The sequence below is a fragment of the Felis catus genome, chromosome F2 (assembly GCF_018350175.1).
Source record: "Felis catus isolate Fca126 chromosome F2, F.catus_Fca126_mat1.0, whole genome shotgun sequence".
Classification (NCBI taxonomy): domain Eukaryota; kingdom Metazoa; phylum Chordata; class Mammalia; order Carnivora; family Felidae; genus Felis; species Felis catus.
The window spans coordinates 37,045,658-37,067,047 of NC_058385.1; the positions used below are offsets into that span (position 1 = coordinate 37,045,658).

The 21,390-nt window shown below is 37.9% G+C and overlaps 2 protein-coding genes across 8 annotated transcripts in view; one reads left to right on the plus strand and one right to left on the minus strand.

The window, feature by feature from the left end:
- Positions 1-5,631, minus strand: part of LOC111558514 (intraflagellar transport protein 74-like) — a 215,732-nt gene extending 210,101 nt beyond the window's left edge. For all 6 annotated transcript variants that reach the window (XM_045049503.1, XM_045049507.1, XM_045049506.1 and 3 more), the window contains exons 1-2: positions 5,210-5,631; positions 2,519-2,610 (exon numbers count right to left, since the gene is read on the minus strand). In XM_045049503.1, coding sequence (XP_044905438.1) covers positions 2,519-2,610; positions 5,210-5,631 — 514 coding nt within the window. The remainder of the gene's footprint in view (positions 1-2,518; positions 2,611-5,209) is intronic.
- RIPK2 (receptor interacting serine/threonine kinase 2) overlaps positions 5,594-21,390 on the plus strand; it is a 29,393-nt gene continuing 13,596 nt past the window's right edge. Inside the window, exons 1-4 of one of the 2 annotated variants that reach the window (XM_011291314.4) lie at positions 5,594-5,766; positions 10,257-10,410; positions 12,600-12,755; positions 20,536-20,693. In XM_011291314.4, the coding sequence (XP_011289616.1) occupies positions 5,594-5,766; positions 10,257-10,410; positions 12,600-12,755; positions 20,536-20,693 (641 nt within the window). Of the gene's footprint in view, positions 5,767-10,256; positions 10,411-11,254; positions 11,356-12,599; positions 12,756-20,535; positions 20,694-21,390 lie in introns of those variants that run through there. The other variant, XM_045049502.1, reaches the window with a different exon arrangement.

Sequence of the window (21,390 nt, forward strand, 5' to 3'; positions counted from 1 at the left end):
TGGGGGGGGGAAGATATACTAAACGTGCCCTAAATGTCAGATTTCCCATGCAAAACTTACTAGGTGCTTTCAGACTGAAAAAATTAGAAAAAAAAAATGTATATGAGATGTTTGAAATTCTTGGATTTAAGTGGCTTATTTTTCAGTTTTCCATCTTTTTTCTAATTAAAGAGATATTAGAGATTTAAACTGCTATTTCCTAAAATAGCACTTGCAGTATAAATAACCTTAATTCTCACTTAATGGAAAAACAATCCTTAATGTGATTTTACAGAATTCTGAACAGATGAATTCAACAGACAGATGTGATACTTGTCTTCTCATCTAATTTGCATAATTTTTTTTCACTTAGTTGATGTAATTCAGCATCAATATTCTTTAAGTTTTCTGTCTTTAGCCTATTAATTATGGAAATTAATTTAACAATATATATGACTAAGAATACATTTTTAAACCGCATAATGGTGAACACTATCATGAAAGCTAAAGGCATGTGGTCATGACAAATAAATTGAACCCAAATATTTAGAAGTTTTGCAAGAAAAAGAATCTTAGCATTTAAGATTAAGCACTGAACTCCAGCAATCAACAGGACGACATTGTAGCATCTATCTCAAAAGAAAATGAAAGCCACTGCGTGGAGGAACAGCACTCTTACTGTTTGTAGGAAAAAAATTGGTACAACCTCAGTGAAGAGAAATTCAACAGAAACCAAAATTACACATAGGCTTAACTCTTTGGTCCAGCAATTCAGCTTCTAGGAATTACATATGTAGATATTTGTGAATGATATTTGTGAAGATTATTTATTGCAGCATTATTTGTAATAGCAAATATGTGGGAACAATCTGAGTATCCACCAATGGGGAATAAATTATGGTATAGACACTAACCATTAAAAACAAAGGATAAGGAAACATCTTATGTATTTGCATGGAAAGATATCCAAGATAGATTGTTAAGTAAAAAACAAGCAAGGTGAACATAGTGTGAAACTAATTACATAAAGTGAGAGACATAATACATATCCACATATATAGTTACTTTATGTTGAAACCTATTAACTTTTTGTTGAAGGATAACGATATACAAAAAAGTGCATGTTAAGTGTAACCCCAAAGAATGTTCATAAAGTGAACACACACCCATGTAACTGGCACCTAGAGTCCACGTCCTAGATCCAGAAACAGAACACTACAACCAACCCAGAAGCCTCATTATGCCCCTTCTAGTCACTACCCTTCTCCCTATGAGAGTAGGAGTAGTGATCAGTATCCTGATTTCTAAAAGCACAGATTAGTTTTATTTTTATACTTAACAGAAATGGACTCATACAATCTATTCTTTTGTTTTTTTCATCCAACATTATATTTGTGTGATTAACTTGTTGTACATTGTTCAATCTCATTGCTGTTTAGTGTTCCACTGCATAAATATGCCGCAATTTATTTACCCATTCTACTGTTTACGCGTATTTAGGTAATTTCCAGTGTGCGCTGTTATAGATAGCACTTTTATGAACACTAGCATTTGTGTGTCCACATAACTAGAAGAGGAACTGCTGAGTCACAGAATCTGCACAGCTGCAATTTTAACAGAAACTGCTCTACAGTTTGCAAAACTGGTTGTACCACTGACACCCGCACTAGCAGTGTACGAGTTCCAACTGCTATAAATCTCCACCCACATTTGGTATATTCTATCTTTTTGATTTTAGCTACTATTTGTATAGCGGTATCACACTGTGGTTTTAACTTATAGTTCCCTGATGACTAACAGTGTTGAAAGAGCCTCAACTCCCTCATTTGCTATTTGCTTTTAAGATACTCTCTTTTGTGAGCTGTCTGGGTCTTCTGTCCAGTTTTCCATGGGATTATGTTTTATACTCTTAAATGTTGAACCACATGATTACTTTAAAAAATTTTTTTTAATGTTTATTTATTTTTGAGACAGAGGGAGACAGAGTGCGAGTGGGGGAGGAGCAGAGAGAGAGGGAGACACAGAGTCCGAAGCAGGCTCCAGGCTCTGAGCTGTCAGCACAGAGCCCGACGCAGGGCTCGAACCCACGAACCGTGAGATCATGACCAGAGCCAAAGTCGGACGCTTAACCAACAGGCGCATTCCAGGCGCCCCTATATTACCTATTTTTTAAGCAATGTAACTAAAATATAAATTTTATAGAGTTCTATGCTTCATACTCTCCTTGGACATTTGTAAACTACTAGCATTGCAAAAGCTCTAAAGTCTTATTCTTTTCACCATCACTGAACAGTCTGTAGAAATGTTTTTGTATAATTTTTATTTCTCAACAAATTGCTGCCTTTTCACTTGGAGTTTTGTAAGTTCTTTTTCCAATTTAACACATATTTCATTTATCAAACATCTATAATATTTCCCCAAAACTCAAAATTAGATAATCTGTAAGTTCAATTTTTTTAACTAGAGTCTTTCTCTTGGAGTCTGTCATCTCCCACTCCAACAAAAAATGATTGCTAATTCTGCCACATCCTGGGCTTACCTTCCTTTTCTCTTGATCCTGTTTTCCAGATCCCATGTCTTTCTCTTTGATTTAGTCCCATGTTTTGTTGGAGCACATCCTCCAGTAGCTTTCTTTATTAAAAAAAAAAAAAAAAAAGTCGATGGAAGGAAAGGAAACATTTGTATCCTTGTATATGTGGAAACATTTTTTATTCTGCCTTTACACTTGATAGTTCAGCTGACTATAGAATTGTAGGTTGGAAGTTACTGTCTTTCAGACTTTGAAGAAATTTCAGTTCACTGTGTTTTAGCATTAGTGTTATTGCTGAGAAATCTAATGTCATTCTAATCCCCATCACTTTATCCTTGTTTCTTCTTTTTGAAAACCTTTAGAATCTTCTATTTATTCTCAGGGTTTTGACCTTGTTAATAACGTGCTTACACGTAGGCTTTTTTTTTTTCATTCACTGTGGATACTTGGTGGCCCTTTCCATTTGGAGACCCTTGTCCTTTGATCCTGCCAAAATTTCTTGAATTATTATTTTGATCATGTCCTCCCTTCCTATTTTTTGTTCTTTTTTTCTGGAATTCTTAGTTTGTTAACTGACTGGGAAAAAAATGAATGAATGAATGAAAGGGAAAAAGTTTCTGAGCACTTTTTGTAGAAAAAAGCACAAAGCATCAGACCATATCTTTAAAGCTAAGCATTTTATTTTAAATGACCAAAATTTTAAAACACGGTGTTTTCAGGGCATGTGGGTGCTTCAGTCTGTTAAGCATCGGACTCTTGTTGATTTCAGCTCAGGTCATGATTTCAAGGTGGTGAGATAGAGCGCTGGGTCCAGGGAGCCTGGTTAGGGTTCTGTCTCTCTCTCCCCCTCTCCCTCTGTCCCTTTCCAGCCTGACCTCTCTCAAGAATCAAAAACAAACAAACAAAAAACAACAACAAAAACAGTGTTTCATTACAACTTCCCAGTATTGTAGTAACATTGCTACTCTCATCTCAGGCAACACAAAAATACAGGAAACACTGGTTCTCTACAGGCAGAAATCCCCTATTCAAGTCAGGTATTCCTTATTACTGTGGCCTTAGAATTCATTAAAAATGACTAGTATGGGGGGGCGCCTGGGTGGCTCAGTCGGTTGAACGTCTGACTTCGGCTCAGGTCATGATCTCGGGGTCCTGAGTTCGAGCCCCGCATAGGGCCCTGTGCTGACAGCTCAGAGCCTGGAGCCTGCTTCGGATTCTAGGTCTCCCTCTCTCTCTGCCCCTCCCCCACTCATGCTCTGTCTCTGTCAAAAATAAATTTAAAAAAATAATAATAAAAATAAAAATAAATGACTAGTATGGGGCCACCTAGGGGCCTCAGTCCGTACAGCATGGGGACTCTTGATTTCTGCTCAGGTCATGATCCCAGGGTCATGCGATTAGGTCCTGAGTGGGCTTCGTGCTGAGGGAGGAGCCTGCTTAGGATTCTCTCTTTCTCTCTCCTCCCCCTCTCCCCCTCCCACCTTCCCCTACTTGCTCTCTCTCCAGAAAAATAAAAATAATAATAAAAATAAAGAAGTAAAATGCCTAGTATGGACTTGGTATTGTATATAATATTTGCACTCACACTCTACAAGAGCGTCATCCCAGTAGAAAAGGTGTTTCGTTCTAAGGTAAAAAAAAAGAAAAGATTTCTGGTTGCTTTGGGTTGACATTCAACGTTAATTGCGTTCCTCCCAGATGTGTGAGAAGGAAATTTTTGCAGTCTTACCTGGAATCAGAGGGATTGACTCTTCTCCGTTATTTTTCACCCTCTATATAGTTATGGACAGCAAAAGAGAGAAAAGTAGGTCCCTAGCAGAAGAGCACGGAACAGGAGCTCAACCCGCGATTTGTTGACCGAGTTCAACCGTGACAAGCTCTCTCACCCACCTGTCCCTCCTGACGCACCTGGAAGCAACACTGGTAGTGAGGGTAGGCAGGTGCATTTACACCCCCACGGGGTTCTCCCCACTCACCGAGGGGCGCTGGGCGGTCACCGCCACGCCTCCTCCCCACCCAAAGCGTTTCCTGTGCAGGCGCGGAGCGAGGAACCCAGGGCCCTCCGACCCACACCCTGCCGCCTGCGGGTGAGAAGAAAAGCCCGTAGAAACGAGATAGAAGGGGCCGGCCAGATGGCCGAGGCTGGATCCTCTCCTTGCATTCTTTTGGCTTCTATAATCGTTTGCCTCCTGTGTCCACCACCTGGCCGGAGCACCGGTGATAAGGCTCCCTCCCCTTTTTCTCGGGTCTCTCAACCCCCTACCATCCCAGCCGTAAAAGGAGGCCGATGCCAAGGTTCGGGGGCTCAGCCTTTGGAGGTGACTCCGCTGGGAGGGCACACCAGTGGCCAACACAGTTTTTTGTTGTTGTTGTTTCTGATTCCCCGAGTGCGCCTGGTTTGTTTGTCTCTTCCCGGGCACCGAGTATTTGCTGCAACATGTGGGGTCGGGCCACACCCCCAAGACGCCATCTCAAAGGAGATTCCTTCCCGGTTTGAGAGCCCACAGACCCACCGGACGGCAGGCTACTAAAAGGAACTTTTTGCCCTCAGAGAAAACTTTTCCAAACCTGGGAGCTGGGGGGAAAGAAGACAAATAGCCTCTCCGGCTCCCTTCCCCGCCCCAACCCCCCGCCCGCGCCCCTGCGGGTGTCGCCCAGAGCGGCGGGGATCCCGGGGCCCGGGGGGACGGGGGCCCTCACCCCGCCTCAGTGTCCGCCGCTGACGTCGCCCGAGAAGTTCGGGGAGGGAGGAGCTCGGACCGGCGGGCTCGGGCGGCTGGCGCGCCTAGGAGGGCCAGGTCGGGCGAGGAAGCTCCTCCTCGACGCGTCGCCGCAGCCCAACTTGACCCCGGCCCCCGGGAAAGTCCGCTCGGGCTCCAAAAAGCAGCGGCTGGCGTGGGCCGCGCGGGCGATGGGCTGCCTCGTGACCTAGTCCCCGGCGGCTGGGAGGGCCCGGCCGCTCCAGCTCGGGCACGGGGGGCGGGTCCCGGCGACCGAGCGCGGCCGAGGAGCCCCGGAAGCCTCCGAAGCGGCGGGCACACCCAGAGCCGGCCGCCGGCCCGAGCGCCCGCGCCGCGCGCGACCATGAGCCGGGAGGCCATCTGCAGCGCCCTGCCCACCATTCCCTACCACAAGCTCGCCGACCTGCGCTACCTGAGCCGCGGCGCGTCGGGCACCGTGTCGTCCGCCCGCCACGCAGACTGGCGCGTCCAGGTGGCCGTGAAGCACCTGCACATCCACACCCCGGTGCTTGACAGGTAGGGCGCCCGCGCGCAGCCCCGAACCCCGGGCTCTGGAGCCCACACGGCGGTGACACTCGGGGTCGGCCCCACCCCTTCGTCGCCTCTGGGCACGTCCTTCGAGGCTTGGGGCCCGCGTGGTGGGGAGAACTGTGCTGTGTGGAGGAGCTGCAGCCGTCGCATTCCTCTGCTGCTCACCCCTTCCCTTCACCGCCCTCTCCTCCTTCCCTCTTACTCTGGGCTTCGTCCCTCCCCACACCAAAGTCTGTTCGGCGTGGGTTTGCTCTTGTTCTTGTTTTGTTTGCGGTTTACTACGTGTGGTCGTGAAAGTTTAGATACCAAACTCGACTTGGCTTAGTTTCTCTTCTGACTCCGGCAGGGAGGCCTGTCCCCAGGGGGTGTGGATTATTTGGCTAACAGTAAACCGAATCAGAAGACTATTACATGGCCAGAAATTTTGAATGCCTCTCACATCCTGGAACCATTTACATGCACTGTCTAGATTTCAGAGGGGAAGGCTGGCATTAGTTTCTATTAACAGGAAAACATTTCAACCCTATACCATTGACCTGTGAGCGAAGGGACTGGTCAGTAGGGTCTAGTCGTTAGTCTTGTGTACTTTCCCTTCCAGTAGAGATATAACTGAGTCCCGCAATCAGTGAGTTAACATCCATGATTGCAACATTCGCCTCACCTCCCGTGTATCTAATGTCAGAATTCATCATGCTAGATGCCTGATTGGTCCGAGGTTGTTAGTATCCAGTGTCAGATAAATTCCTCAGTTTCAGCTCTGCCAAAGTTACTGTACTTTCATCTGCCTGTGGCTTTTCTTTGCTGTGTTGCTATCAGGCTTGAATGGGCCACTCTCACAGTAGATTCGAGACTGTTCCCGCCTTTTGTATATCCTAAACCAGGTCTAGTGATTAATAAGATGTGGTGTCTGTTTCACCGGGGCCTTGAGTTCTGTGGGGCAAGTGCTGGGCACACGTGGGTACGTACATGTAGTCGACTTTGAAGAGTGGTGGTTGGTTAGAAGGGGTGAATCGAGTTTAGAATCAGCCGTGTAGATTACGGATATCTGGCCCTAGTGGAGCCTTGTGGTATTTTAAAGCAAAGTGATCTTCCCATCTTGGATGCAGCTGCTCAGGATTTTCGTTTATCCAAATTTTGTGCTATTTGAGAGCAAAGGAATGAAGAGGGGGATTCCCTTTCTATTGTTTTTAACAATTTTCATAACCTAAAATTCTTCAGTAGGAAATTCTGTTGTCAAAGAAGCCATGAGGACCAGTTAAACCCTCTGGCATTACTGCATCACGTTCTTTCTCACACTTGTTGCCTATGATGTTAACATTAGCAGTATTTATGTAATCTGAGCATAGGGCTGGGCTATGCAGTTGACTCACAGGGTGTCCATTTCCTCACTTACAAAGTGGGAATAATAAATACATGTACTTCTTGAGCTCTGGCGTGGAAAATGTTTGCATTGTTCTCTGAGACCACCTGGAAGCAAAAAGTTTATTTTCAGTTACGTGTTCTCATTTTAATGATCGGTGACGAGTCATTCTCCCAAGCCTGACTTCTGCTCAGTGAGTGGGCCTTCCCAACAATCTCCTAACTCCGTATGTGTAGATGAGTCTGATTGGTTGTTCAAACATCCCATATGGATCACATAACTGTTTTGTGATTCAAATTTTGATCTGGGTATTATTGGTGATGTACCTATAAAAGCTGTATTTTTATTTTACATTTTTGTGTTTTTTTTAAATAAAAACCTACTTTTGACCTTTTTTCTGTTTTGCCACTCACTCAATCTTCCTGAAATCTGACTTCAAAAACTTGATTCTTTCTTTTCTCAGATCAAACACCAGAATGGAAAGAACACAGGCTTTGGAGTCCTACAATTGTGATTCAAATCTGACTCCAACTCTGCCACTTAATGTTGGCCTATTAGAAAATTATTTATCTGAGCCTCAGTGCCCTCATATGTAAGGTGGTGATATAAAACCAGGTTTAGAGGGTTGGTCTTTAGATGATAGTCCATAAACAGTGGCTGACACATAATAGGATGACAGAAGGAAGAATGCCAGATACTCTTGATGGGAGAATGAACAAGTGTATTAAGTATCACTGAGACTTCCCCAGCATGCTCGTGCTCCTTCGCGCACATGTGCTCTGTCTCTCTGTCTGTCTGTCTGTCTGTCTCTCTCTCTGTCTCTCTCTCTCTCTCGTTTTTTTTTCAATGAATCCAAAAATCTTTAAGTCCATCCTCTGTCTCACTGCAAGAGTGCTGAAGAATATGTTGTTCTTGTTGATCTACATCTCTTGAGGCAAACACAGAACTGTTTAACTTTAGGGAAGATAAGTTTAATTAGGATAAGCTTCATAAACTGATATAACTGGTTGCCTTACGGTTGGGGTCTTAAAAAGGGGGCTGAAGGAGTTGGAGGCTGAAGAACAGGGAGAAGTAAAAAAAGTTTTTTACTTTATGATAACTTGTAACTCTTGAATTTTAAAATATGTAAGTATATTACCAAAGTTTTGCTTTATTTTGCTTTTTGTTTTTAAAGCAAGCCTTGTAGTCTGGTCTGGAATGTCTGTTGTTTTCTTATTTCAACAGCCATTCATCCAGGGCTTGGGTGGTTTAAGCACTAACTAATCATCATTGCTTACTTAATAAGCTTCTCCTGGAGATGTTTTTATTATTGCTGCTACCAACATACATCCATCCAGGGTAAAAACGGTGACATCTCCAATTCCTTTGCCTTTTTTTTTTCCTTAATTCTTCTTTTTTTTTTTTTTTTTTTTTTTTTTTTAAATACATCCACCTTAGTCTGTCACCACAGCCTGGGCATTCTATTCAGCTAGTGTTTTTCTTCCCATTTTCACTGTGACCTGTATAGTTTCAGACTCTCATTGCTTCACATCTTCATTAGTATTATAATAATCTAATATTATAGAATATTAGAATATTCTGCCCCTTTGTGCTAATCCTACATCTTTTTGCCAACGTAATCATCCTAAAAGTTTGTTCTGCTGATGCCTTTACCCTGCTCGAAAGCCTGCAGTCATGATTTGGTGACTACCAAATAAAGTGTAAACACCCTCACCTGGCTTTAGGCTCTGAGATGAGGCTGTAGCCTGCCCTATTTACCTGCATTCCTTTTACATGCTCTGTTACATATCCTGATTCATATGAAACAATTTGCCATTTTCCAAACACAATCTTCACTGCAACTCCCTTGAATACGTTTGATACATATCTATTACATATCTACCAGGTGCCAGGCCCTGTTTCAGGTCCTGGGGACACACAGGTGAAAAAAAAAGTCCCTCCCCTCTTGGAGACCACATCCATCTTGACTGCCCATTTACCAGTAGTTGATAGTCTATCCATCCTTAAAGTACAGTTGAAATCCCTCTCTAAAGACTGACAACTCCTCTAGCCCTCAGTTTACTCTTTTTCCGAGTTTCCTATAGTTATTTGCTTGCTTACTTATTTGTTTTTGGCAGCACTTACCACATTCTACCTTATATTTCAAGTACGTATTCTCTTTCTTTTATATGCTTTCCTTTTTTTAAGTTTATTGAGGAATTGACAAATGTAATTATATATATTTAAAGTATACAACATGATTTGATGAACATATACATAACATATACATATTACCAAGATCAACATAATTAACATATCCAAAGAAGACCTACAAATGGCCAATAGGTATATATGAAAAGGTATTCAACATCACTAATCATCAGGGAAATGCAAACCAAAACCACAATGAGTATTTGTTTTTCTTAAAAGATTTCTGGGCAGCTTGAGGACACAGACCATGTTTATCTTTATATTCTCCATAATGCTGAGCATAGTCCTTTATTCATAATAAATGTTCAATACTTATTTATTTGTTTTGTGAATGAATAGGCAAATCAACCTGAGATCCAGAGTTACCCAGGGATCTGTTGCAAGCATTTACTTGTTCTAAGTGTTCTTTTCCTGAATTCCATTGTATAATTTCTAAGTATTTTTGACCTTTATGCAACTATTATCATCTAGTCATTTAAATCTACATCTAGTCATTTAAATTATATGGTTTGAATATCTGGAAAAAATTTACATGGTATGCAACCGTAAAATTTAATATAATACTGTAATAATACAACGTAAACTTTAATTCAAACAGCAATCATGCTAATATAGACATTATAAACTTACTAAAATATTGTGTCCTTTCCCTTTCCTAGGAAAGTATAATAATAATAACCTGTGTATAGCACGTTTTTTTCTGTCAGTGGCTTAGAGAAGTTATTCTGATTTGTAAACAGACCTGTGAAATACATAGGACAGGTGTTATCCCTTCTTTAAATATAAAGAAACAAAGGGACAGAGAAGTTGCATAATTTACATGAGGTCAATTAATGAAAAAAAATCTAGGCTTAATTAATACTATAGATATGATTATTGTGTATTTTTCATTACCATGAAATAATTATGCATTTTGTTTCTTTAGCGAAAGAAATGATGTTTTAAGAGAAGCTGAAATTTTACACAAAGCTAGATTTAGTTACATTCTTCCAATTTTGGGAATTTGCAATGAGCCTGAATTTTTGGGAATAGTTACGGAATACATGCCAAATGGATCATTAAATGAACTCCTACATAGGGTAAGTATTGTGTATTTTCAGTAGCTATAATTCTGTTATTCAAGTGATCTAGTGTTTTGCTTTTACATATGATCAGATTATTTAGAGATATATACATGAATCAAAGTAAGAATAATGGAAAACAATTACAGTAGTAAAGTTACACAATTTATGTCTTCTTTTGTTTTGTTAAAAATACCATAGAGTCAGGTCATGCATTCTACGGAACCTAGATTATTTTGCTTAGGTTACTGACTTTGAGGTTTAAGCTGAATTCCGGTATCCACATGTGTATATACAGAGAAAGGAGTAGGAAAGAGAAGAGATAAACCCTGCACACTATATAATACCCTGTTAGGTAAGCCAGATTTTATTTTATGTTAAAAACAATTTAAGATTCAGATTAAGTATTAATAATACCAGCCCATTAAGTTCTGAATAGGCCAAATAAATCTGTCTCTGAGTACCAAATATATTAGTTTTTCCAATAATAGACAATGGCATGTGCCATTTACCTTTCTGTCAAGGTACCAGTTACTCAGGCTTTGATTGCAAATCCCATCAGTGAGCCAACTAGACGGGCAGATCCTACCAGTAAGCGAATTTGGATCCTTAATCTCAAACTATGTGTATTCACCTATTATTGTTTGCTTGATCTTATATTATTAATATTATCTGCGTTAAGCCTGCTTAACATTGTCTCTCTCTCCCTCTGGCCCTCTCCCCCACTGGCACCCCCCCCTCTCTCTAAGGGGAAAAAAATACATATATATACATATATATGCATGTGTATATACATATATGTATGTATATGTGCGTATATGTGTATATATATATATTCTGATATTTTCTTCCCACACCCCAGTACCCATTAGATACTCTGGTACCCAAATTTGGAGCCCATTAGAAATTATAGAGCCTCCTTCAGTGGACTGCCAACTCCTAGAAGGAATCAGAACATATAGAGTGAGTGCTCTTCTATTTCCATCTCCATGATCAAAACCCTCCATATGATACCGTTCTGCACAGAGGCCTCGTTACTCCTTTGAACTACATAATTTTCAGAAAAAAATGACCTTTTATGGATTAAAAGATTCAGTTACTCACCAAGGCGGGGGTCTGTGTATACCAAAGGAAGTAATGTTTTATGTCTCTTTTGGTTTCCTGTGTTGTATTATTAGGGTGGGATTTACCTTGAAAGTATTCTTCCTGCAACCTCAAAAAAGATTGTTGAAAAAAATCAAAGTGCAATGTAAAACCGAGTATTTTGAGCCTGTCAATGAGTGGATTAACATGTGATGTCTAGTCAATGAGCTATAAGCTTACCCATTTGTAGAAAAAATTCTCAACAACAGATTTGAGCTTTTAGTAAAAGCATACTTGTTCATGTCATTTAAAATGTATTCAGTAGCTTGGTGCCTGATGATTCATTGTCAGATCTTCCCAAATTACCAAATTTTTCTGGGTTTATTCATTTTCCTTGGAAGCTACCCTAACTTTTATGTTCTAAAGCTCAGATTAATATCACTTGGAAGTACAAGGAAATATAAAAGATTCTATTTTAAATATGTCTGTATTATATATGCTTAGAAATGGAGATGATCTTTGTCTCTTTCACAAAAGCAAAATGTCCAAAGGCTAATTTTTCGTTAGAATACAAAAATTATATAAGAAGCATGAGATATTAATGTATAGTAAATATAATATGGTCCTAATTTTAGTTGATGTAATGATAATTATAATAAAGTATGATTTCATAACAGTAGGAAAGTTAATATATAAATTTTGTATTAATGGTTTGTTAGGTACTAGAAGCAAATTTTGTTTGTGTTTGTGTGGGTACATGTAGGTTACTTGATGTAAACCATAGAATGAAGAGATAGGTGTGAGTATATGTGTTCAGGTATTACACAGAAAAAAATTGAAACTGTGTTAAATGAAGAAAGAAGAGCCTATACCAAGTAGTTATATTACTGACATAAACCAAAAGGAAATATCAGTATTATAAAGCCATTATTTTCTCTAAAAACTGAGGGAAATAAGATACAAGAATGTTAAATAATAATTGATAGCATGATACTATGAAATAAAAATGAGTATATGTTTTGACCTGAGTTTATGCTGTATTTCCACATGGAATATTTAATTTTCTAAGTGGAAATGTAATGAATGTGGTCACTTATTTTGGTTTTATTTTCATACATATGAAGAAAATGGAATATCCTGTTGTTGCTTGGCCACTGAGATTTCGCATTCTGCATGAAATCGCACTGGGTGTAAACTACCTGCACAATATGAATCCTCCTCTACTTCATCATGACTTGAAGACTCAAAATATCTTATTGGATAATGAATTTCATGTTAAGGTAATTTGGAAAAAAGTTTATCTGCATCCTTGAGTTTAATAGTGTTGAAGACTTTTTAGGATTTTTTTCATTCTACCTAGCCGATTTAATACCTCACTTTTCCATAGCCCGCAATTCTTTTCTTCAGTGCCCCTTCTTCCTGTTGCAGTGGCTTAGTTCTTTCTAGACTCCAGACGTAGATAGAATTATGGTACGAAATACAAAGTCATTATGTCCTTAATTGAAATTGTCACGTAAACCTTTATTTTTTCTTTTGATTTTGAAGTTCTTACAGATTCATGTATGTAGTTTTATGTCACTTTATCACATGTGTGACCGCCATAACAATCAAGATACAGCACTGTTCTGTCACCACAAAGCTATCATTCCTGCTACCCCTTTATATTCATACTCACCCTCTTCTATCCCTAACCACAGACAACCACTAATCTGTTTTCCATCTCTATGATTTTGTCATTTTGAGAATGCTGTATAAATGCAATCATGCAGTATGTGATATTTTGAGATTGGCTTTGTTTACTTAGCACAACACATTTGAGATCCATCCAAGTTGTTGCTTATATCAGTAATTGGTTCTTTTTTATTGATGAATGGTAGGTAGGGGTATACCAAAGTTGTTCAACCATTTACCTATTGAAAGATACTTGCATTGTTTCCAGTCATTGGAAATTACAGTAAAACTCCTATGAACAATCCTGTGCAACTTTTTGAATGAACATGTTTTCATTCTTCTAGATAAATGCCCAAGAATGCAACGGCTGGGGGGTTTGTTTAGTTTTTTAGGAAACTACCAAACTGTTTTCCAGAATGACCATACATCCTACCAGCAATGTATGATTGACTCAGCTTTTCCACATTCTCACCAGCATTTGGTATTGTCACAGTTTTTTATTTTAGCATTGTAATAGGTATACTGTGATAACTTATCATAGTTTTAATTTGCACTTTTCTGATGGTTAGTGATATTGAACACTTTCTCATTTGCTTATTTTCTCTCTATATATCCTTTTCAGTGAAATGTCTCTTCATGTCTTAAGCCGTTTTCTATTTGAATTTTTTGGCTTTTTACTATTGGGTTTTGAGAGTTCTTTAGATTTCTTAGAGAGAAGTCCTTCATCAGATATGTAGTTTGAAAATATTTTCTCCCAGTTGATTGTTTGTTCTTTTCATCCTTTGAACAGGGTCTTTCTCAAAGGAAGTTTTAATTTTGATGAAGTCCAGTTTATCAATTTTTCCCCTTTATGACAATGCTTTTCTGTCATATCTAAGTAGCCTTCATCAAGCCATAGGTATTGAAGGTTTTCTTCTACGTTACCTTCTAAAAGTTTTAGAGTTTTATGCTTTATATTTAAATCTAGGATCTAGTTTGAATTTTTTGTATAAAGCATGAGATTTAGGTACCTAAAGGCATCACATGTAGTGATTCCATAGTTTACATCTAACTGATGACAGCAAATAAAAAGTAGTTGCTAAGTAGCTAATACGAAATGTAACTTGCTTTGTTTTTATGTTATTTTGCTACACCTTTTACAATAATATATATAATTGAAGATCATTGTAAATATCAAAAAATGTTCAAAGAAAAAAGTAACAGGGAAGTTGGAACCATAGAAAAATTAATACAAAAAGTGTGAGAAAAGTTAAAGGAAAAACTAAACCTCTGTTAAAGGCACTTCCTCTCCCTAGAATAAAATGGGAGCAGAAAGGAAACAGAAGCTAGGTGCTGCCTCAGTACTACTAAAAAAAAAAGAAACTAATCTGTTACAACAGTTATAAAACCTTGCGGGTAGAAGTGCCTTAATGGTCAGCTAGTCCCCTGAATCCTCACTGCGATAGTCCCTTGTCTCCCAAGGCAAATATCCTATAACAAGGAGTCTTAATATCCATCCTTAAATGACTGTGACATTTTCTTATATGATCTATCAAAACACCTTCCGTTTGTTTCCGTCCATTGGTCCTAGTTTAACTCTTTGTGATAACCTGAGTAAGTCCGATTCTACTTCCGCATGAGAGCCCTTTCAATGTTTGAAGATGACTCTAATCCCCCTGCCCCTCACATACACTTGTGTTTTGTTCTCCTTTCTAAACATCCTTAGTTCTTTCAACAAATTTCCTTATTACATGGATTTTAATCACAGGTGCTGTCTAGATGCTTCTGTGGGTAAATCTCAATTTTTATCCTCACAAAGAAAATACTCCTGATGTGACCGATGAATGTACTTTTCGATGGAAGTGTCATTTCCCAGGTCCCTAAATAGCATTAACAACAAGTCCTGAGAGGTTCTTTTTTTTCAGGTATTGTTGCTTAAGCCATATCACATACTTTGCAGAATACTTTTGAACATCATCACATTTTGTCTTGTTAGATTTGATTGATTACTTCAGCCTCTTAAGATCTATTTCAGTTTTACTTTTCTAGTCCAAGCGTTTTAATTTTATTTCCCAGATTGGTGTCACCCCTAGATTTAATTAACTAGTTTTTGTGTCTTTAATGATTATGTATTAACCAGTACACAACTCAGATCAGAGCTGCACAACATGCTGCTAGGACTCACGCTCTAGGTCACTATCAATCTTTAATTAGCACTTTTGGAGAATAATCATTAATTTTGTTTGGAATACTTCTAAGAGAGCTGTTATACAGCCCATATTTCTCCATTTTGTCCTTAAGAATATTATCAGAGTCCCGAGTGGACTGCTTTCCCAGGTATCCTCCTGGCTTATTCCCTCACCTTCTTCACAGTGGCTTTCCCTGACAACTCACCCAATTTCTCTATGTGTTTGTACCTTGATTTATGCTCCTTCATATTATTTTCACCACCTGTCATAATATTTTTGTTAATGTATTTATTGACTGTCTCCCCCAATTAGAATAGAAACTCCAGTAAGACTGAAATTTAGTCTATTTTATTAACTGCCACCTTCTCAGTACATGCCATATTGAAGTATTAACTACGTATTTGTTGAATAAACAAATGACTGAATTCTAGATCTGCTCTGTATACCAGATAGGCCTGATAACTTAATAGTCAAACATGTTACTTTGAATAACAAAGTGTTTTGTAAAATACAACTGTTTTAACATTTATGCTTTGACAGTCATACTACTGTCAAAAAAGGAAATGAAATTGGTCATTGTTTTATTCAGTAAATATTTATGGAGCAACAGTAGTATGGCAAGCATTGTGCCAAGTACTTGGGATATATCAGATTAGATTTGAAATTGACCACCAGTCAATATAATTTGTTTTTCATGACTTCTTGCTGGCTCTTCCATTAATTACTCATAACATACCCCTTTTATTAAATTTTCTAAAATTTTTAAACAAGGAGTAAGCACAGTCTCTACCAGTATGTAGATTTGCAAAATCAACATTTTCTTTCCTTTTTATTTTTTATTTTTTTAATTTTATTTTTTATTTTTTAAAATTTATGTCCAAATTAGTTAGCATATAGTGAAACAATGATTTCAGGAGTAGATTCCTTAATGCCCCTTACCCATTTAACCCATCCCGCATCCCACAACTCCTCCAACAACCCTCACTTTGTTCTCCATATTTATGAGTCTCTTCTGTTTTGTCCCCTTCCCTGTTTTTATATTATTTTTGTTTCCCCTCCCTTGTGTTCATCTGTTTTGTCTCTTAAAGTCCTCATATGAGTGAAGTCCTATGATTTTTGTCTTTCTCTTACTAATTTCACTTAGCATAATACCTTCCAGTTCCATCCACGGCATTGCAAATGGCAAGATTTCATTCTTTTTGATTGCTGAGTATTTCTTTCCTTTTTAAAAGTCAGAATGACATTTAGTTTTCTCATATACTATTCATTCTGTCCCACAAAGAGCACTAATAGCACCATGGAGGTATTTGCAAGTACCGTAAAACCTTGGTTTGTGAGTAACTTGTCCTGCGAGTGTTCCACAAGATAAGCTAACATTTCTAATAAATTTTAACTTGATAAATGAACAGTGTCTTGCAATATGATTAATACATTACATTGTACGTCGCATGATCACAGCTTAGCCAATGGTTCTTGAAATTTGCTTTGATATACAAGTGCTTTGGGTTATAAGCATGTTTCCAGAATGAATTATGCTTGCAAACCAAAGTTTTGCTATTCTCAATAACCTGAAATATATATATAATAATCTGAGATTTGCCCTTCTTGACCTTTTCAACATCCTTGAACTTGAGTTTCTTCATCTCAGTCTGGAAACTAAATAGAGAAAATAGGAGCAAAGTACTAGGTAATGATTCTTTCACTGATCAATAGGGTATCCTTTCTTGGTCTTTCTTTGAAATGAATAGAATTTAAAATAGTTTGACTTTGTTTAGTTTTGTAATTTTTATTAATTTTAGTACAGAGAGCTGTGACCTTTCTAATACTATTCTTATAAATTAGTAGCATTCTTTTACATGTATCCTGTATGTCTCTATTTTTTACTTTATAAATGTCCCTTAAAAGTCACAGTTCGGGGGTGCCTGGGTGTGTCAGTTGGTTGAGCATCCGACCCTTGGTTTTGGCTCAGGTCACAATCCCAGGATGGTGGGATCAAGTCCCACATCAAGCTTTGTGCTGAGAATGGAGCCTGCTTGATATTCTGTCTCTTTCCCTCACTCCCTCCCTCTCTCTGCCCCTCTCCACCCCTCTCCCCTGCTGGCTCTCTCTCATGCTCTCTCTCTCTCTCTCTCACTGTCTCTCTCTTTCTCTCTCTCTCTCTCTCTCTCTCTCTCTCTCTCACTCTCCCTCTCCCTCTCAAAAAAAAATTCAAAGTTCATCACTGACTCAAAAAAGTAAGTTATTTAACCTATCATCTTGGAAAGGCATTTAAATGAAGTACGTATCTTTAAAAATACTCAATAAAATTAAATGGATGTTTACACCTTGCTACCATTTTCTGAAGTAAGTTTTTTCACTGGAATGCTGGCCAGAAGCATAATAGCTGAAAGAAAAATATTTACTACTGATTTAGATCAACTGAGACTTTTCTACTTTAAAAAGAATGCATTAAGTTTGGTAATCTGTCAGGTGTTCATTAGTGTACTGTATATACAAATGAACCAGTGATAGGCTTCTTTGAAATGAAAATATTTATATGTACCATACTTGCTTTCTCTGCTATTCTGTCAGTCTTATGTAGAAAACAGAATACTTCAGGATTAATCTTCAAAACATTTTGCTGCTGCTGATTTTATAGTTTTATAGATAATGGATAGTATATGTAAATGAAAGTAGCTATTCTAGTAGGGTGGTAGGATTGTGGATGATTTTTATAGTAGTGTGTTTTAATTTCCTCTAATTTTTAAAATAATCTTCTTATTTAAAAAGAAAGCCTTTAGCTTTGAAATGCATGTTAAAATCTTGCATAGTATGGGAAAGTTCTTATTCTCTGTCTTCATGGCTGAATGATTGATTTATTAAGACCTTCAAGAAATCATTCCTTCCCTCACATTGTTCACTTTTTTCCTGTTGAAGATCCAGATTTATTGCATCATGCCTTTTGTAATGGTATTGTTTGTAATAGAGAAAGGGGAGAAGTATAGCTCCATGTGAAAACCAAACTAAATCAGCTCAGAGAGAGAATTCTGATTTAGGTTTTTAGGTCAAGTTTGAAAAGAGGAAGATAAAGATCTTAGGTGAAAAAGCACATAAGGAGGCAAGCTCAGGAATACATTTTCTCTAACGCTGTGTTCAAACCAACATTTATCCCAGGAGTTTGCAAATTATGGTTCAGGTATAAGGTGAGACAACATCTCAGATTTTTTTTTTAGAATTTTTCACTTGTGGCACAAAAATAAACTCTACTTATAGTAATGCTTATTACTCTAGCAAATGTGCAACTGGAGTGCTGTTTTTGCCCTTAGAAAGTAGGTGGGAAGAGCAGATTGTATTGAATAAGAGCAACCCAGATACAAAACAATAATATTAACACATACGGATCACTTATTGTGTGCCAGATATTGTTCTGAGGGCTTTGCTTAGAATAAGGCATTTAATTTTCTCAAACCTGTGATATAGTGTTGTTGTCCCCACTGCACATGTGTGCAGATGGGTCATCTGAGGCAGAGAAATTTAAAAACTTGCTCGAGTTCACACATAGTTAATTAAGTGGTAGTATTGGAATCTAAATCTAAATAACCTAAGCTCCAGAACCCGTGTTCTTAGCCACATGGTATATTGCCTTTCACAGTCAATCCAGCGTAGCTCTCATGTATTGGCACCGTATTTTCTCTGGGTCTTTTCTACTTTTTTTTTTCCTTAGACTTACCCTTTTATTTTAATAATGTATGGAAAAATTCATATAGTGTACCCCCTCCCTTTTTAGAGTGGAGCCATAATTTTTTTTTAATAATGAATTTATCTAAACACTGAACAAATTGTTTCTTCTATTAAAACTAGTAAAAATGGAAGAGTTAAGTAATTGAAACACAAATGATGTGCTGGATAGAGCTCATTTCCCTCTGTTGATCCTAAATTATGCAGTGTGAAGGTCTAAGTAATTCAAATATTTTTAGAGTCCTATACCCTTTTGTCCATAAAATACTATTTCTGTTATTTTGTCTTCCATTTAAAAAAAATGTTTTTTAACGTTTATTCATCTTTGAGAGACAGAGACAGAGCATGAGCGGGGAAGGGGCAGAGAGAGGGAGACACAGAATCCGAAGCAGGCTTCAGGCTCTGAGCTGTCAGCACAGAGCCCAACGTGGGGCCCGAACTCACAAGCTGAGATCATGACCTGAGCTGAAGTCGGATGCTCGACCTACTGAGCCACCTAGGTGCCCCTTTTGTCTTCCATTTTAAAAAAAAAATAAGGAACCTTTATTTTTTTTATTTTTAACATTTTTTTTTCAACATTTATTTATTTTTGGGACAGAGAGAGACAGAGCATGAACGGGGGAGGGGCAGAGAGAGAGGGAGACACAGAATCGGAAACAGGCTCCAGGCTCTGAGCCATCAGCCCAGAGCCTGACGCGGGGCTCGAACTCCCGGACCGCGAGATCGTGACCTGGCTGAAGTCGGACGCTTAACCGACTGTGCCACCCAGGCGCCCCAATAAGGAACCTTTTCAATAGAGAGTTATAAGGTGTTGTAGAATATCTGCATAAAATTTACAAGTGAAGCAGAACTTTAAAGGATATATCAAAAGCACAGAATGTCACCCATAATTCTTCAAGCAGTCCTTGTCATGGACATAAATATGCTTTATATGCTAAATAGACTCTTGCCAACAGATGTGACTCTTTTAGCAGTAAGCATAAATCATATAATAATGACCTATACTATATCGAAATTTTACTTCACAATTGAAGCTTACTATTTTTAGGGCATTATAAATAAGAACATATAAATCTGAGTTGCAAACAATACCCAGTGGCAATCATATTAGATACCAGTAGTTTAGCAGTTCTTTGGGGTGTGGGTGAATTTTGAAAGCACATGCTATAAAACTACTTGTCTTAAAAAGTAGTGTTTGGTGTATATGCTCATTCAGAATTTAAGGCACAAAATATTCCTGCTTAATTTTTCAAAACTCATTCTCCATTTTAAAATCTGTGATATTATGCTGAACTTCAAGTCAGTATCTATTGCTTCTAGAGTTATTGGGCTCAGTACTCTAGAATTAATAAAGAAACTGATAGAATATTTAGAAAGAAAATATTAATATAGAACATTTCCTCTAGTCTCATATCTCAATACAGTGAATATAGACAAAGAGTCAATTCTTGTTTTTTTAAAGAAAAAAATTTTAAATTCAGTTATTTACTCTTTTCCCTTACAGATTGCAGATTTTGGTTTATCAAAATGGCGTATGATGTCCCTCTCACAATCACGAAGTAGTAAATCTTCACCAGAAGGAGGGACAATTATCTATATGCCACCTGAGAACTATGAACCTGGACAAAAATCAAGGGCCAGTGTCAAGCATGATATATATAGGTATAATTTGTTACTTTTGCTCAGAGTTAACTTTGTATAAAAATAACATTAATCAGAATTTCAAAGCTACATTTTAAAATGTGATTTTTACTCTTCTCTCATAAGTGTGGCAAAAATAGAGACCACAGTGATTAATATTTTTCAAATAAAAGATTCCTTGCTTTAAGCTACTTTTACATCCTTGAAAAAAATTTAAGGCACATTTTTTGTCCTGTGAATTTATAATATAGTACTCAAAGGTTTTTTTTTTTTTTAATCATATCTGACATTGATGGAGGAGGGAAGGAAACAGTGTGGTCAACACTTAACACTGCAAAAGGAGATAGTATTTAGACCAAAAAAAGTCAATAGAGTAGGGCTGCATAAAACCATCTTTTTTATTGCTGTTTATTTTGTGTGAATAATAGAATCATGTAATTAGAGGTCTTTAAAGAATCATCCACAACAAATTATCCTTTCCTATAACTTCAAATTTTTATTATAGTAATTTGCTAATTTTTCAAATTGGATTAATTCCCTTTCAAAACAAACCTGTATATAAATATTCATGGTCTTGGTTGTATTGGTAGTTCTTTATATAGTATTTCACTACCTTGTCCCTTTCAAAAATGATCTCTCCGTAGTCAGCTTTTAAAATCAGTGCTATTTTAGTTTATTATGCATAGTTAGTTTATAATGTATTGTATGTATATTTTTA